General features: G+C 36.9%; 1 protein-coding gene across 1 annotated transcript in view; it reads left to right on the top strand.

Moving 5' to 3' along the window:
- The window catches only part of HDGFL3 (HDGF like 3), an 84318-nt gene that overhangs the window by 50221 nt on the left and 14912 nt on the right, over nt 1-19185 (top strand). The window contains exons 2-4 of the mRNA XM_064267192.1: nt 9780-9856; nt 14640-14778; nt 15095-15253. Coding sequence (XP_064123262.1) covers nt 9780-9856; nt 14640-14778; nt 15095-15253 — 375 coding nt within the window. The remainder of the gene's footprint in view (nt 1-9779; nt 9857-14639; nt 14779-15094; nt 15254-19185) is intronic.

The raw sequence follows: 19185 nt of genomic DNA, 5'->3' as shown, positions 1-19185 counted from the left end.
TATGTAAGACACAGCCTCGCCATCCTTGCTTCTGAGGAGCATTCTGTTTGTACTTCTTCCAAGACAGATTTGTTCATTCTTTTGACAGTCTGTGGTATATTCAATATTCTTCGCCAACCCCACAATTCAAAGGCATCAATTTTTCTTCAGTTTTCCTTTTTCATTGTCCAGCTTTCACATGCATATGATGCAATTGAAAATACTATGGCTTGGGTCAGATGCGCCTTAGTCTTCAAGGTGATGTCTTTGCTTTTCGACACTTTAAAGAGGTCTTTTGTGGCAGATTTGCCCAAGGCAGTGCGTCTTTTGATTTTTGACTGCTGCTTCCATGGGTGTTGATTGTGGATCCAAGTAAAATGACAACTTCAGTCTTTTTTTCATTTATCATGAGGTGGCTTATTGGTCCAGTTGTGAGGATTTTTGTTTTCTTTATGTTGAGGTGTAATCTTCATCGGTAAGGTGCTTCAAGACCTCTTCATGTTTCAATAAGCAAGGTTGTGTCATCTGCATAACGCAGGTTGTTAATGAGTCATCCTCCAATCCCTGTGCCCTGTTCTTCTTCATATAGTCTACTGTGGAAAGTGACAACGGAAAAGTTCAATATGATCGGTCAGAAAAAGGCCAGGGGCTGACTGTGGAACAGACCATCAATTGCTCATATGCAAGTTCAAGTTGAAACTGAAGAAAATCAGAGCAAGTCCACAAGAGCCAAAATACGACCTTGAGTATATCCCACCTGAATTTAGAGACCATCTGAAGAATAGATTTGGCACATTGAACAGTAATGACCAAAGACCAGACGAGTTGTGGAATAACATCAAGGACATCATACATGAAGAAAGCAAGAGGTCATTGAAAAGACAAGAAAGAAAGAAAAGACTAAGATGGATGTCAGAAGAGACTCTGAAACTTTCTCTTGAACACTGAGCAGCTAAAGCAAAAGGAAGAAGTGATGAAGTAAAAGAACTGAACAGAAGATTTTAAGGAGTGGCTTGAGAAGACAAAGTATTATAATGACGTTCAAAGAGCTGGAGATAGAAAACCAAAAGGAAAGAATATGCTCGGCATTTTTCAAGCTGAAAGAACTGAAGAAAAAATTCAAGCCTTGAGTTAAAATAGTGAAGAATCCTATGGGGAAAATATACGACACAGGAAGCATCAAAAGAAGATGGAAGGAATACACAAAGTCATTATACCAAAAAGAAATAGTCAATGTTCAACCATTTCAAGAGGTAGCATATGATCAGGAACCAATGGTACTGAAGGAAGAAGTCCAAGCTGCACTGAAGGCATTGGCAAAAAGCAAGGCTCCAGGAATTGACGAAACACCAATTGAGATGTTTCAACAAACAGATGCAGCACTGGAAGTGCCCACTAGTCTGTGCCAAGAAATTTCAAGGACAGCTACCTGGCGAACTGACTGGAAGAGATCCATATTTATGCCTATTCCCAAGAAAGGTGATCCAACCGAATGTGGAAATTATAGAATTATATCATCAATATCACACCCAAGTAAAATTTTGCTGAAGATCATTCAAAAGTAGACAGAGAACTGCCGGAAATTCAGTCCAGATTCAGAAGAGGACATGGAACCAGGGATATCATTGCTAATGTCAGGTGGACCCTGGCTGAAAGCAGAGAATACCAGAAGGATGTTTACCTGTGTTTTATTGACTATGCAAAGGCATTTTACTGTGTGGATCATAGCAAATTACGGATAATATTGTGAAGAGTGGGAATTACAGAACACTTAATTGTGCTCATGAGGAAACTGTACATAGATCAAGAGACACTTGTTCAGACAGAACAAGGGGCTACTGAGTGGTTTAAAGTCAGGAAAGGTGTGCGTCAGGGTTGTATCCCTTCACCATACCTATTCAATCTGTGTGCTGTGTGTGTATACATACATACGTGTATATATATATGTATATCACTTTTATAGTTCAATAAGAAAAGATCAACAACCCAGTGGAAAGAGGGATATTTTGTGTTGTCATGGTTTTTTACTAGCCACAAGTGGGTGGCTTTAAGGACCAGAAATATATTGTCTCACAATTTTGGAGACTAGAAGCCCAAATTAAGGGCATCACCTACAGGGGAGACTCATTTTTGTTGGTAGCCCCAAGCGTTTGTTGGCATTCCTTGGCTTGTAGACAGTTACTCACATGGTCTTTTCTCCATATATATGTCTCCCCATGTCAGTTTTCCCTTTTTATAAAATACCACTCAGAAGGGATTAGGTTTAGATACTTAGATAAAAAACCTTATTGACATAACAAAAGAAACTCGCTATTTCCAAATAGGGACATATTTACAGATACAGGGGCTAGGAGTTCAACATAACATTTTTGTTGTTGAGAACATACACAGCAAAACATACACTGATTCAACAATTCCTGCTTGTACAATTCAGTGACATTGATTGCATACTTCAAGTTGGGCAACCATTCTCACCCTCCTTTTCCCAATTGTTCCTCCACCATTAACATAAACTCACTGACCCCTAGGTTTCCTATCAAATCTTTTGAGTTGCTGTTGTCAGTTTGATCCCATATAGATAGTTTCTAAAAGAACACAGTGCTCAAGGCAGACATTCTTTACTAATTAAGCTAAACTATAGTTTAAAGAAGGCTTCAGGGAATATTTTTGGTTTAAGGTTTAAAGATTATCTCAGGACAGCAGTTTTGGGGACTCATCCAGGCTCATTGGCTCCAAAAAGTCTGGATTCCATGAGAATTTGAAGTTCTGTCCTACATTTCCCCCCTTTTGATGAAGATTCTTTTATAGAATCTTTGATCAAAATGTTTAGTAACGGTAGCTGGCAACTATCCATTTCTTCTGGTCTCATGGCAAAGGAGGCCATAGTTCATAGAGGCAATTAGCCACACATTCCATTTCCTGCTCCTATTCCTGACTCTGCTTCTTTTGCTGTTGCTTCAAGCAAACAGAGACCAATTGTACTTTGAGTAGCTGCTTGCAAGCTTTTAAGATCTCAGTCCCTATACAGTGAACTAGGAGGTAGAACAGAAGCACTAAATACACTTCTGGTCTAATTAACTGGGATGTCCCATGAAATCATGACCCTAAACCTCCAAACCAAAAAACCAAATCCTATGAAGTGTTTGACTGTACATAAGCAGCTCAGCAGCTGCTCTTTTTTGTGTTGTTGTTGTAAATACATCTATCACACAATATGTGCCAGTTCAACTTTTTACAACTTACTGACATCAATTACATTAATTGGTTGTGCAGCACTTACCCTTAATCTGCGAGATTTTTCCATCACTCTAAACCAGAACTCAGTGCCCCATAAGCAGTAAACCTCCTTGTCCCCATCCTTAAAAAAAAAAAAAAAAAAATTTTTTTTTTTTTAGTAACCACTATTAACTTTGGTCTCTATACAACTGGTCATGTCTTTTTATGTAAGTGATATCATGCAATATTTGTCCTTTTGTGATTTACTTGTTTGACTCAACATAATGTCTTTAAGCTCCGTCCGTGTTGTAGCATGTCTCAAGACTTCATTTCTCCTTCTGGCTGAGTAGTAGTAAATAAGGGAATAGAGAATGATAGGGGAAGGAATGCTATTTTAAGTTGGGTTATAAGGAAGGACTCTCTGATGAGGTGGTATTTGAGCAGAGATTTGAATGAAGGAAGCAGTGGGGTCATGAACATTTCTGAGACAAGAGAATTTGCCTGGGGAGGAAACATGATGTCCTTGACTAACCCGCTGGCCCTTAAGACTCTTTGCCTTCCACTCTACCTTACCAACCACCATCTGGAATTCTAAAATGAACGAAACTATTAAGCTGCCACCCATTTGAGATTGAGTCATCAAGTGGGACACCTTACTGCTGTATCCTAATTAGGTTTCCTGATGTTGGTACTTATCTGAGCCAGATCAGTTTCCCCATTAATACTCTAAACTCAGCAATATCAAAAGCGTTATCAGAGATTTGATCATTTGATTAAGATAGGAGCTAAGACATCTGAGACTCATGAATAAGTCAAAATGACAATATAATGTTTTAAGTAAATATAAAAGAACATAATACAATTTTTTAAAAAGAACTTAGCTCTTTCAGAAGTAAAGAGTGTTTTTTATTTAAAAAAATGTAAAGACGTAACAAAGTCAGCACAGTGCTCAGGAAGTTATTTTAATAATATGTGGCGTCCTTGCTATCTAGGCAGATTATTCAGAGAGTGAAGAATAACCTTTTACCACATCTTGTTAAGAGCAGACAGTACTCCAAGACCAATTTACTAATTTAACAGAGAAAACAATTCTAGTTGTGCATTAATAAATATGTGACATTATTGGATTCACATGCTTTCCCCTTTTAATCTTATGAATAAATCTATCAAAACTGAGCTAGCTTTTGATTACAGCAGCTCAAAGGACTGGATAGGAACCTTAGAGGGTCGTAAGTTTATGTTAATGGGGGAGGACCAACTCAGAGAAAGAAGGTGAGAATGGTTGCACAACTCGAAGAATGTAATCAGTGTCACTGAATTGTACATGTAGAAACTGTTGAATTGGTGTATGTTTTGTGTGTATTCTTAACAACAACAAAGAAATTAATTATTTTTAAAAAACTGAGCCACCTTTGGCAGAATTTTAATATTTCATTGCTTATTTTCAGGCTGTTATTTGTAGCTATTATAGTTCAAAGCAAATTTCCCTTTCTTCAAATCTTCTACAGCTTTCAATATTTATCCAGATTTTGTCCTTCATTATGCTATTTCTCATTTTGGAACAACCCAAATACTTTTCTTTAGGACAAGACTGATCTTTTCCCATTAATAAACAAAAACACATCCTTGCCTACACAGTTGTACTTCTTTGGCACTATTGGTCTTATTTAGTCTCAATCTCTGTATTAATTATAACTTAGCCGAGGTAAATAATTTATTTCACGGAGTTAGAAAATTGAGCAATTTCTGTTCTATGCAGGTGTTTTAACAGACCAGTAAAGCTCACGGGCACGCATAATCCCATATTCCTCTTACACCTTCTTAAAGTGAAATGTTTATTAACGTGACTCAAAGGTATAGCCACTGTCTTAGTTATCTAGTGCTTACTATAACGGAAATACCACAAGTGAATGGCTTTAACAAAGGAAAATTTATTTTCTCACAGTCTAGTAGGCTAGATGTCCAAATTCAGGCATCAGCTCCAGGGAAAGGCTGTCTCTCTGTTGGGTCTGGAGAAAGATTCTTGTCATTAATCTTCCCCTGGACTAGGAGCTTCTCCGTGCAGGTACCCCGGGTCCAAAAGACGTGCTTTGCTCCCAGCACTGCTTGCTCATTGGTAGGAGGTCCCCCTGGCTTTGTGCTCATTTCTTTCTTTGATATATCAAAAGAGATTGGCCCAAGAGACAGTCCAATCTTGTAGCTTGAGTCTTGCCTCTAACAAAACTGCTGCATATGCCACCTCATTAACATCATATGTTCCCTTATATTACAGTTTTGTAAGTTTTACTCGTGTCCATAAACCAATAAAAACAGAGCTCCTGTATTTTAAAAAAATATCGAATTTGTTAATGGATTTTTTTCCAGAGGTAGGAAAATGTTTCAAACATACAGAAGCGGTAAAGGCATTCCTCAAGTACAGGTACACAGCTTAAGCTTCAGGTCTACAACTTCAGCCGCAGGTCAAAGGAAACACAGTACACTCATTCACAAATCTAAATCTCAAAGGGCTTTTATCTTTTTCGGTAAAAACAATGCATTTTTTTCTACAAACAACAATAACAAAAAAAACTACCATACCAGATTCTTTGCCACGTCACACCCAACAGAGACTAGATCCCTGTCATCCTGTTATAGGAATGATTTGTTGGCTGTGCACAAATCAGAACTAATTGTAGCCAAGAACCAGAAACAAAAATAAACATACAAACTCAGGAAAACAAAAACAGTAGAGAAATAGAAATCCAGTGAAGGTAAAGCTCTACTGTCTCTTGGTATTCACTCTAGGAGGCAAAAAAAAAAAAAAAAAAAAGTGACTACTAGGAACCACACACTTGAATTGGCTCAGGAACGTGTATTCACTTGAACATCAGGTGTACATGCAAAACTGTCAAAGTGTAATTTTCAAAAAGCTAAACATAAGACATAGAAATATAAAGTAAGCGCATGTCAAAAAATTATTTAACTCATTAACAAAGGAACCAGTATAATGGTAAGGGCAATTGCTATTTTTGACAGTATTTATTGCAGGGAGATTGAAACTCCCATACCCAAAGGGGCCAAGCAAACAATATAAATAGGAATAGCGAGCATTTACAACATAGCAGAGATTGGTGGGGACTGTGGCAAACTTGAGAGTACCGTATATACCCTGTCTACAGTGAGCAACTGTTAGTCATCTTCAGCTAATTGTTGCCATGTGGAAATATAAACCTACTGTTGCAGTCCTTCCCTATTTTCGTACTCACAGAAGCCATTAAACTGGATTTTAATGTGAATCTTGCAGTTTTTAAATGTTAGCAACTAATTCAACTTTAAAAAAAATACCATATGAGGCAAACAAATATTTTCAGACCAGAAATGGCACAAGGGCCATGGTCTGCAACCTCTGCAGTAGATATCAATTATATAATGTTATAACAAAGGGGGAGTTTGACCAAAAGTCTTGTGTTTTTATTTGAAAGAAAAGTTTTAAAAATATTTTTTAAAATTCTTTGTTTTCTCGTAAGAGTGAAAAGTACATGATATGATGGTTTTTTATCAACTAGCAATTCAGTGCCTACCACATAGCTCACCATATGCTTTTCAAATTATGTTCTATTTTTGTTCATTCAAAATATAATTACTCATTTTAAGTTGTTTTTGTGGTGTAGTATTGAATGTAGCACAGTCAAGGTTTTCACAGAAGTTGTGTAAATAGGTGACAGGGGAAAGCCTGGAAACGAAGATACTTTGAAAGGTTGCTTCTAATGGCTTTGTCAAAAGATCGTGAGAACTTGATTTAACGGGGATGGTGATCAATTTGAAAGACATTTCAGGGGCTAAATTGTCAGTGTTCGGTGATTGTATGTGGGGCTTGAGGAAATAATCAAAAGATTAAGGTTTTTTCTTGGTAGTAGAATGGATGATTGTGCCAATAATAAACATAGGAAACTATCTTAGTCATCTAGTGTTGGTATAACGGAAATACCACAAGTGGATGGCTTTAACAAAAAGAAATTTATTATCTCACATATGAGGAGGATAGAAGTCCAAGTTAAGGGTGCCAGCTCCAGGGGAAGGCTTTTTCTCTCTGTCAGCTCTGGGGGAAGGTCCTTGTCATCAGTCTTCCCTGGTCAGGGAGCTTCTCAGCACAGGAACCCTGGGTCCAAAGGATGCACTATGCTCCTGGTGCTTCTTTCTTGGTGGTATGAGGTCCCCCTGTCTCTCTGCTGGCTTCTTTTATATCTCAAAAGAGATTGGCTTGAAACACAACCTAATCTTGTAGATGGAGTCCTGCCTCATTAACATGACTTCCACTAATCCCATCTCATTAACGTCATAGAGGTAGGATTTACAACACATAGGAAAATTACATCAGATGACAAAATGGTGGACAGTCACACAATACTGGGAATCACGGCCTAGCCAAGTTGACAGATATTTTGGGGGGACGCAGTTCAATCCATGACAGGAACAAAAACAAATTCAGAGAAAATTAGTTCAGTTTCAGACAAGCCATGGAATTTTAGGACTTGAAGGAAACCTCGTAGTTACCGAGTCCAACCATTTTAGATGTGAACATGAAGGCCTTAAGAGGTTAAAGGTATAAGCTTTGATATCACCATTTAAATCAGAGCCAAGACTTAAACACAGGTTCCTAGACTCGAAGCCCACCTTTTCTCAGGACTCCAAAGCTGCTTTGCTCTGTGATACATGGTGCCTTTAGCTTAGAGGAGATGAATTTGTAATGGTACAGTAATCCTCAGGCTGTTGCGATTTATTAATTCAGAAGGCCTACAGACTTCCAAAAACAGGATTACCAGACCCTTTTCCTTGTACTCTAAGTCAACATTTTTCACTGAATTTGGGGAAATTTTGGCCATAGTTTACTCACATTTTCTGCCTCATTCTCACTCTGTTCTCCTTCTAGGCCTCCTATTACATATGTTAGATTGATACTCTCCCACAAGTCTTGAGGCTCTATTTAGATTTTATCAACCTTTTTACTCTCTGTTCTTCAAGCTGGATAATTCCTATCTTCCCTGATTCATTCTTCTATCTCCAATCTGCTATTTATGTCACTCAGTGAATTTTCCGTTTCAGTTATTACACATTTTAGTTCCAAACTTTACATTAGGTTCTTTTCTCTTTTTTTTATTGCAGTAAAATACACATAACATAAAACTTACCATTTAGACCATTCTTAAGTGTACGATTCAGTAGCATTACGTATATTTACGATGTCGTATAACCATTTTTTTACTATCTATTTCCAGAACTTTTTGTTCATCCCAAATAGAAATTCTGTACCCATTAAGCAGTAACTCTCCATTCCTTTTACTCCCCAGTACCTGGTAACCTCTAATCTACTATCTGTGTCTATGAATTTGCCTATTCTAGATAAAATATATTATAATTGGAATCATACAATATTCGTCCTTTTGTGTTTGGCTTATTTTACTTAGTAGAATGGTTTCAAGGTTCATCCATGTTGTAGTATGTATTAGAGCCTTATTCCTTTATATTCCTGAGTAATATTCCATTTAATGAGTATACCACATTTTATGTATATACCACATTTTGTTTATCCACTTAGCTGTTGGTGGACACTTGGGTTGTCCCCTGGCTATTGTAAATAGCACTACTGTGAACATCGGTGTGCAAAGTATCTGTTTGAGTCTCCACTCTCTATTCTTTTGTATATGTTAGAACTGCTAGGTCATACAGTAATTCTGTGTTTAACTTTTTGAGGAACCACCAAGCTGTTTTCCACAGTGGCTGTACCATTTTACATTCTCCTCATCAATGTACAAGAGTTCTAGTTTTTCCGCATCCTCTCCAGTGCTCATTATGTTCTGTTTGTTTGATAATAGCCGTACTACTAGGTGTGAAGTGGTTTCGATTTACATTTTTGAAATGACTAATGATGTTGAGCATCTTTTATGTGCTTGTGGGCCGTTTGTTTATCTTTGAAGAAATGTCTATTCAAGTTCTTGGCCCTTTTTTAAATTGGGTTGTTTGTATGTGGCCTTTACCATCTTGAGTAAATTCTATCCTATTCCTAGTTTTATGAGTGTTTTTTTTTATCATGAAAGGGCATTAGATTTTGTCAGATGCTTTTTCTGCAGCCGATGTTTTTTTTCCCCCCTTCATTCTATTGTGGTGTATTACATTGATCAATTTTTTATATTAAACCAAATTTGCATTCCTGGGGTCTTTCAAATATGTATATAACTAGCTATTACCAAAAAAAAGATAACATCTTTTTGTTTATCTTTTCATGTTACTCTTTTGAATTATTTCACTAGGACAGATTTCCAAGAGTAATTCTTTTGAGTCAAAGGTAATATAAGTGGTTTGGGCTCTTGATTTTATATTGCCATAACAGTTATAATCAATTTACAGTGTTAATGTCCATGTGGTGGGCCAAGTAGGAACTTTAGAATCATTTTATAGGATTCAAGAAAACAAAATTTAAGATTTTGATTAGAGTAATTTTATTTTGAAATTAGCAACAATTATCAGAGCAATGTTTATATGGTGTTTATGCTGTCTATTTTGCATGATTTAACTGAACATATAATAACTAAGTTTATTTTTGGTAGATTGATGAACTCCCAGAAGGAGCTGTGAAACCTCCAGCAAATAAGTATCCTATCTTCTTTTTTGGCACCCATGAAACGTAAGTCAGCAAAAACAACTCTAGTATGACTCCGCTAGACTACCTTGTTTATGGAAAATCTATAATTTTTATATTTTGTTAAAATAGTATAATCAATTATATAAAATTAGCATGCTTGATAATGCATTTTTCTTAATGTAAACATTTTCATGGTAGAAATCATCATGACTGAAAGCATATTTTTTAATTTGAAAGTCACTTTTGTTCTGCTTAAATGTTGAGTATTACCCAGAAATCTCTGTTCAGGATACTTTTGAGCCCTAGGATGCTTGCTTTACAATTCCCAGTTATTTCTTTTGTAGCTCTTGTATATTTCCCTTCTAGAGAAATTTCTTCTATTCACATTTCATAGAGCAAGTTTTATTCTCTCAGGCTCTTTCAACTTGCTGAACCCTGAAGCAAACATACCATATTTTTAAGATTTTCTAACTGTATTGGTTAGGCTATAGGCTAAAATTGTTATAATGCAGGAACCTGAAAATGTAATATCTCAAATAATATAGAAATTTCTTTCTTTTGAAACAGTGCAGAGGTAGACAGGTAGATCAGGGTGGATAAACTACTATTGTGCTTTAGGAACCCAGGTTCCTTTGTCTTATTGTCCCACCATTCCCGAGTATTGCCCTTGTCTGCTTATCGAAAAACCGATTCAGCAGCATATATGTCCATCTTCCAGCCAGAGGGAAGGTGGAAAGAGAAGAGGTGATGGGCAAACAACTGCTTTTTAAGGAAATGACGAGTAAGTTGCATATATCACTTCCGTTTGTATTCCAGTGACAAGAACTCGGTCATGTGGCCATACCCAGCTGTAAGGGAATCTGGGAAACATACAGTCTCTAGCCTGGCAGCTATATAGCCTACTTAAAAACACTGGGAGGAGTAAACATTAATAAAAGGAGGAAGAATGGATAATGGGAGACAGTTGGCACTCTCTGACCCTCCGAGAATGTATATGGTTATTGACAATAAGGAAAACAGATGGAATAGAAATTGCAAATGTGGGAAAAAGCTAAAAACTATCATTAAAATCTTATAAGTTTCCAAATTTAGGGTCATCCCTTCTGTTCATTTTAATGTTAGTAGAGCCAAGTGTGAACGCTTTCTTGGTCTCTGTCACTGACATTTTCCTCATTCTTGTCTTGAAAGAGAGCTAACCAGGAGAAGGTCCCCAAAACAGATCTTTCTTGTTTTGATGTGAGAAGTAGATATGTTTCTTTCAGGCAATTAATTTTTTTTTAATCTAATAGATACTGTGAATTATGCAACTAATCACGTTAATCAGATTTTCCTCAGAGAGGTTTCTAGAAAGCTTAGAATGAAATGGTTTACCTATAACAAATTATTTTTGTGATACATATTTTTGTATTTGCCTCATTCATGTCTCCATTTTATGTTTGTACCATTGTTTTTCTTTTTCTTTAGGACCTGTTTTCAAGTGACCTGATTGAATTTCTGGGAAAACACAGGGTTTAATAAATGAAATTATCACATTTCTACTATAATCACCAAAATCCACCACATTATGTGGTTTCTTTCATTAATTTAGTAAACCTTAGTTTTCTAGGCATTCTGCAAGGCACTGGAAATAAAAAGGTGCCCTTAAAGAGTGTGCTACCTGGTATGTTGCTGGTGAATATAACAGAATCATTTCACTGAACAGTGTGAAGATTCTCACAGAGCTGTTTCTTACAACATCTTTAATATAAGTCACTGACATCATTCCAAGGCTTAACTCAGTAAAAGCAATTCTACCAAGTACCAATAAAGTATCATCTATATGAGCTTCTTGCTGGTTTTACCATCCAGGTATAGATTTTTAAATATCTGGAGGAGAATGAAGGAATGTCAAACAACCTGCTGTTTAATACTGTTTCAGGTGAACTTTTACTAGCTACTGGGTGTCTCTAAACCGGAGATTATACCCCCTGGCAAGTACCTGATGTTCAACCCCACTGTGAAGACAAGGGTTGCTTACTCCTAATACACACACCTAGCACAGTGCCTGGCCCATGGGAGGTGCTTAAAAAATCTCTCTTGAATGAACTGAAATTAATTAAATTAAATAATAAGAAACAAAAACCCAAAGGTATGTGAAAGGGGAACTTAACAAGAGACTATATTAGCTCTAGGTTCAAGTCAGCCAAAGGAGTACCCCATGTAGGGCCAGGATTCTCCTCAAAACATGACTTTATTCTAATGCCCAGACAGATGAGTGATTGAAGCCCCAAGCTCTGTTCCACATAACACAACCCAAGCAGTTTTAGTCTGGGCAGTTTTCAAGGTAGCCTTAGTCTTGGCCTGGAAAAAAAAATTCCATCCTTAGAGTATGTAATTTTGAACAATTTTATTTCCGATCTGCCCTGTAAGAGTTGTAAAACATGCAGCAAAATAGCTAATTGAGAATGAATTTGATGTATAGAAATATGTATAATCCAGAAAAAAAACAGTCATCTGTCAAAAATATGGGCATGTTTTAGAATGGTTCATTCATGGTCCCACTTTCTGGTAACAGCTAACATGGCCAGTTGACAAGTAAAGCCATTCCTGGGTAATGATAGTAAAAGCCTACCATTTATTCATAAAGGAATGCTTTCTGTTCTCTGTAGCAGGAGGGCATGCATCTCATATATCCACAAATTGTATTAATGAATAAGATAAAAATAAGAAAGGACAGAAATGATCAACTCTTTCATCAAAAAATAATAACCAATAACCCTGCCTCTTACAGCATCATTAAAGTAAGGCTCTGGTTACCATCCCCAGCTGGTGGTCTTTGTGAACCTCAGGCAGCCTAGCCCAGAATCAGTTCCTATGCATAGAGTCAAAGGATGGGGGAAAGGTCAAAAGCCAGAGCCTGATACTATTCATGACAGATTTCTGTAACAGTGAAACAGCCATACCCAAAGCCTGTTTCTTTCTCATGTTCAGTTTGTCAAGCAAGACATTGGCATGCTTTTTTACAAACATGTCTAGTGATCTAATAAACTATTTCTTGGTTCAGTGAGATGGAGTCATACTGACTGAGCAGTTAAAGGTGAGGAAGTAGGGAAGGTTTGGTGATTCTTAAACTCTCTGGGATCAGAAAGCTCCCTCTAGTTGTTTTATGAGCTTGAAATTTTTGATCAGCTGAGCAATGTGAGGGATCAGTACTGAAACCCACTCTGAAAATGGGATTTACAAATAGCAATAGTAAACTGTTAACCTATAGGTCGAAGCTTTAAATATCATCTCTTTGCTGATAATTCCCAAATTCATATCTCCAGCTTAGACATGTCCCCTGAACTCTAGAATCATCTCTTAAAACATAAACTGTCACTTCTCTTCTCAAAACCTTTAATGGCCTCCCATCTCACTCAGAGCCCTTATTGTGACCTCCAAGGGCCTCTGTAATCTGTCCCTCCATGCTGTTACCTCTCTGACCTCATCTCATACTACTCTCCCCTTCACTCATTTCACTCTAGCCGCACTGGCTGCTTCTGTTTCTTGGACACACTAGGCATGCTCCCGCCTCAGGGCCTTTGCATTTGCTTTTCCTTCAACCTGCTCTACTCTTCCCCAGGTGAATGCGTGGGTTGCTCCTTCACCTCCATTTCTTTCTTTACTTAGATGGCCCCTTTTCAGTGAGACCTTCCCTGATCTATATATTTGAAATTATAAAATCCATGCCTAGTCTCTTCCCTGCTTTACTTTTTTCTTCAGTACACATACTGTATTTTTTTTTACCTTTTTTATTGTCCACACCTCCCACCCTCTACCACTACAGTATATTCTCCATGAGGGCAGAGATGTTTGCTTCTTTGTTTCCTGCAGAATCCCCAGCACCTCTGGAGTAGTGCCTGATACATAAGAGTTGTTCAGTAAATATTTGTTGAATGAATGAATAAACGAATCTTAGTTTGTAATGTAAACTTCAAAGGAGTCAGCTAGGATGTGGGCCTCCACAGTCTCGTTCACCAGGTTAATATCTCCGGTAATAATGAAGACTCTAACAGAATGCTCAGATCTATTAGCTGACCCCAGGATCTAACTCATTTTTTTCATGGCTATGATGGCGTAGTGGTTAAGTGCTACAGCTGCTATAGCCCAAGGGTCGGCAGTTCAAATCCACCAGGTGCTCCTTGGAAACTCTACGGGGCAGTTCTACTCTGTCCTATAGGGTCGCTATGAGTTGAAATCGACTCGACGGCACTGCGTTTGGTTTTTTTTTAAAATGATAATTTTAGGGTAAGGTTTACATTGGAAAAGATTTTATGTACCTTGCCACTTCTGATTTTTTTTTTTTTTTTTTGCTTAGTGCCTCATTAAACACTAATATGATTTTTTTTTAATTTATAGAAATATTAGTGAATATACTAATGTGGAAATTTAGTATTTACATTTTTTAAATCTAAGGTGTTTTCTTTAATGGTCATATGATTACTGTGAATTTGACAAAACCTTTTTCTAACCCTACGGTAAAATTAGCATAAGTCAGTCAGCTTAAGATGATGATTTAGGTGGTAAAAGTAGACTTATTTCATGCTTCTTGTATAACTAAAAATCAATTTTAAAACAAAGAAGAATTTGGTAATTTGAAAGTAAAAAGCATACCCAGCTGTCTGTTTTTTCTGCCTTGAAGTATGTATCTGAAACATCTCATGATACGTGCCTAACTCAGAGAATTTATATATACTTTAAATATGTTTACTAAAACGTGCTATGACCCCTTAGTTGATATTGATATTTAAGGTACCTTACATTTGAAGGCCATAGTGTCAATTCTATTTCTAATATATTTCTACAGTGCATTTCTAGGTCCCAAGGACCTTTTTCCATATAAGGAATACAAAGACAAGTTTGGAAAGTCAAACAAACGGAAAGGATTTAATGAAGGATTATGGGAAATAGAAAATAACCCAGGAGTAAAGTTTACTGGATACCAGGTAAGTTTACTTTGTTATCACTCACTGTATCTCGTTTCTTTGGCTTTACCTTTCCTGGACCTTTCTTACATGTCCTTTGTACCAGTGGTCACCATCCATTTGAAGTTAGAATGCTTTCTGGCTCCAGCAGCAGTTTGGATTAAATATAATTCTCCTACCTAGAGTTCAAGTGGTCAGTGGGAAGTTGAGGTTGCCAGACCTTTATTTTTGAAATGTTAAGAATAAGCTGGACTCTTTCCAATTAAGATAGAGTGATTCTTTTCATAGCCTGTGTTCTTTCAAAAATGTCATTAACTAAAATTTTATTATTTCTAAGGCAATTCAGCAACAGAGCTCTTCAGAAACTGAGGGAGAAGGCGGAAATACTGCAGATGCAAGCAGTGAAGAAGAAGGTGACAGAGTAGAAGAAGATGGAAAAGGCAAAAGAAAGAATGAAAAAGCAGGCTCAAAACGGAAAAAATCATATACTTCAAAGGTTACTGAGGAACTTTTCCATTTGTTTTTAATGTTACATGCATGTTCATTAAAAGTTTTTTTATTGTTTTTAATTCATTTATTGAGCACATAAAAATATACCAGATTCTGTGGAGCCTGTACCTGTAGAGATACTAAAATAACAGAGGGGAGTGAGATAGGTAACCTTAGATTTGAAGGCATTCTGGCCATTGACTCTTTGGGGCTGATTTGGCTGTGCGTTCGGCTAGAAAATGGAGTTCTTCTCAGCCAGAGGAGAACTGTCAAGCATATATGAGTAGCCATGCCTTCTCTAAAGAACTGAGGAATACGGGAAACTCAGTGTATCAGGACTATGTCTGTGCACTGTATATGTAAACAAATGCATATAGTCTTGACCGGTCTTTCTGCTTCAAAGAACGTGCTTTGTCTCTTTATTTATTCAGTTCTTATAGTTCCTGATCACCTACTCAATGCCAGACACTCTACAGGGAATTTATAATACAGCCAAGGGAGCGGGGACACAGCAAACAAGTAAACATGCAGATAATGAAAAAATTGTGGAAACGGCTGTGGGGAAATGAATGGGAACAGGGAATGACAGTGGGGGAATGTCTTTTGGATAGGGTGGCCAGGCCTCTTTGAAAAGATAAAGTTTATGCTGAGACCTGAAAAGAGCTTGTGGGGGGAGAGGGAGATAGCCGTGTGCGCACCAGAGGAAAAGGAATGTAGCAGCAAAGCTGCAGCCAAGAGTTTGGCGTGTGCTTGAACTGAAGGAAGTGGGGCTGGAAGATCCTGAACAAGGGGCGGCAACTTGAGACTGGAAGAGAGGCAGACATGGTCAGGCCATACAGACCTATAGTCCATATTAAGGAGTTTGGATTGTATTCCATGTAACAGGAATTTACTGAAGGTTTTAAACAGAGGAGTGACATGATCCTAGATTTACAAATTGAAAGTCTGTGCTTTTCATACAGTCATTCAGAAATGCAATTGAAAAAACCATGACATTGTGAAAATTGCTCGCCTTTTAGACACTGAAAGCAAGATAAATGGATCCTTGAAGACAGGTTTCACTAAAATTGGTCTGTCACACTGTTGAATACTTGGATAAATTATTTCCATTTAGGTCCTGGTATTTTTTGGATGGCTGGATATACTTAGGAAACGCCTTACAGATGAGTACTAAGAGTTATCGGACTATCAACATTTTATTTTGGCAGTCTGTATGAATGCAGTATTACTTCCTGTGCACCTAATGACAATTCTGATATTTGCCTTGGATATCATGTTGTAAATGGCAACAAAATAATTAGAATCTTCCCTGTCAGTCTGTATCTTCCACTGAAACTATTTTTTAGGGTGAATTTCTGGCAGCATTTTGGACTTCACTTAAGTACTCACTTAAATTGATTTTATTTAATTTGTGATTGCCTGCTGAGCTTCTCCGTAATGTGTTGGACCGCCCTAAGTTATCTAAACTACCCAAGATAGCTTTAATAGTGCCCAAATAGTAGCATTTAATAGTGTGGTTTTTAAAATGCCATTATTTCTTTGCTTGTTTCCAAAACCAGAAGTAATGGGAATCTAGGCTCATACCTGAGGTGGATTTATGATTTAAAAGCAGCAGAGTAAAGGCATACTTACTAAGGTTTATCTATTTTAAATTAAAGGATCATTTTCTTTGCTTTCTTTGAAAATCACAACTTCTATGATCTCTTAAGAATCATGACTTTTTATTTTTACTGTCAACTGCAGTGGTTCTCAAACTTTATCACGCATCAGAATCACGTGGAGGGCTTGTGAAGACACAGATTTCTGAGCTCACCCCTAGATTTTATATTTCACTAGGTGTGAGGTGTGGCCCACTAATTACATTTCCAGGTGAGACTAATGCTGCTGGTCTGGGAACCATATTTACGGAAACATTTATCTAGCATATAACCTGGTTGGTATCTTTGGCTTCCCAGATGGTTCCTTTTTGTTAAATATGGTGATCTTTTTTACATTTGTTTTTTAAGTTGAATAGTCTTCCTTTGGCACTAAGAATCAGTGGTTCACAAACTTTTCTGACTGTATTCTAATTAGTTAGAGGAAAGGTCCCACATCCCCTAGCTCACCCAATTCCATTTTTCTGTGGGGGGAAAAATCTTAATGAAAAGCCATAGTACAAGCAGATTTGAGAGGAGTTATATATATATCTTTAGCAGTAAGGGTATGGATGATTCATGTTTGAACCATAACAAACACTGGGAAAGTATAAATTAAAAATAATTCGAAAACAAATTATTCACTGTCTACAGTAGGACTCCCATTGCCTTTGAGTTGATTCTGACTCATAGCGACCCTATAGGACGGAATAGAACTGCCCCATAGAGTTTCCAAGGAGTGCCTGGTGGATTAGAACTGCCGACCTTTTGGTTAGTGGCTGTAACTCTTAACCACTGCGCCACCAGGGTTTCCAACAGTAGGATTAATCAGCCTTAATTACAAACTGATGATGATGCTAAGCCACCTGTAATTTTAGTTTTTTTTTTTTTTTTTTAATGAAACGAAGGTAGCAATAATTGGAAACACAACTAATTCAAGACCACACGATAAAACAAATGAAGGTAGTTCCTCAAAATTACAGAAATTCCAACAATCTGAACATGCAGGTTGCCTTGCAAGGTTACCAGACAGACACAGCTTGCATCCTGATTTCTTTGTAGAATATTGAATTTGACTCTTCAGTAAAACTCTGGTAATGCCCTAATTCTGGTCTATACAAGCAGTCCCCAGGTTACAAATGAAATCCCTTCCTAAGTGTGTCTTTAATTCAGAATTTGTAGGTAAGTTGGAACAGGTGCGTACAATTCTTCTTTAGCCTTACTTTAGTGCAAGAAAAGGCTTGAAGTCTTTGCAGTAATTTAAAAGCTGCATGTGCAGCAAACGAAGGTGATTGTCATGAAGAATCTGAGAGTAGGGGTTGGTTCAGTGGTTTCAAAGTGAGGGCAAATTTCCATAACATTAAGGGTAAGTATGAGTTGTCTATAAGTTGGATGTTCATTAACCCAGGGACTTACTGTATATACCAAATTCTGATAATGCTTATCAACTCACTTATAAGATTGCTCGTAAATACTCTTTACAAGTATAAATTTTAGGGAGTTACACATTTATCTATTAGAACTGCAGGTCGAGGACGATTCTTTGAGAATCACAAAGCAGTTACTACATCTCAAAAATTATACTGTATTTACTAGGAAAACAAAAAGTATTTTTGCTTTTTGTATTTTCATATTTGGTCTTATCTAACTGTAGATGCTTCACTTTGGTTATTAAATCTCTGCTTTTCCCTTTATGAAAAAAGTAAAAATGACCTCATTTTACACTGGCTTGTTGGGCTTGGTTTTGGTAGTTTCAGATAAGTAAAATAGAAGCAACGTGATTATATATTCCATCACATAGCTAGAAGATGTTTTCTTTTTGGAAGCTGAATTTTAAAAAATTGATTGAGGAGGCTCCAATTTGCTAATTGATTTCTGGAAGACTAAAATTGCTTGACTAAGTTAGTTCAGCCTTAGCTCTTATTTGCCATGTGATTAAAAGATTCAGATTCTTCAAAGAAGAAACGTTAGCAAAAAGTTAACATTTTATTTTCTTAGAGGTACAGAGTTGGGATCAGATCTTTATTATTTAATGCTATTGTGCTAAGCAACTCTTGCTGCAGACTTTAATTATATTTTTCTGTAGAGTTCACCTTGATTTCAAATACAAGATGACAAGAAAATGGGGCTGGTCACCAGTATAGTTTTGGGTTCTTAAATACTAATCCATAATTAGAAAAATTAAAGTTATTTTGTATTACACAATGATATAAATGTTTTGTCAAGATGATTCCATATATACCATTGACCAAACAGCTTCTACTGGTATCCCAAAATGAACGTCCATATGTAATTCTGGATAGCT

This window comes from Loxodonta africana, chromosome 13 (genome assembly GCF_030014295.1).
Source record: "Loxodonta africana isolate mLoxAfr1 chromosome 13, mLoxAfr1.hap2, whole genome shotgun sequence".
Classification (NCBI taxonomy): Eukaryota; Metazoa; Chordata; class Mammalia; order Proboscidea; family Elephantidae; genus Loxodonta; species Loxodonta africana.
Note: the sequence above shows the minus strand (reverse complement) of the source record. Positions and strands in the feature narration are given on the sequence as shown.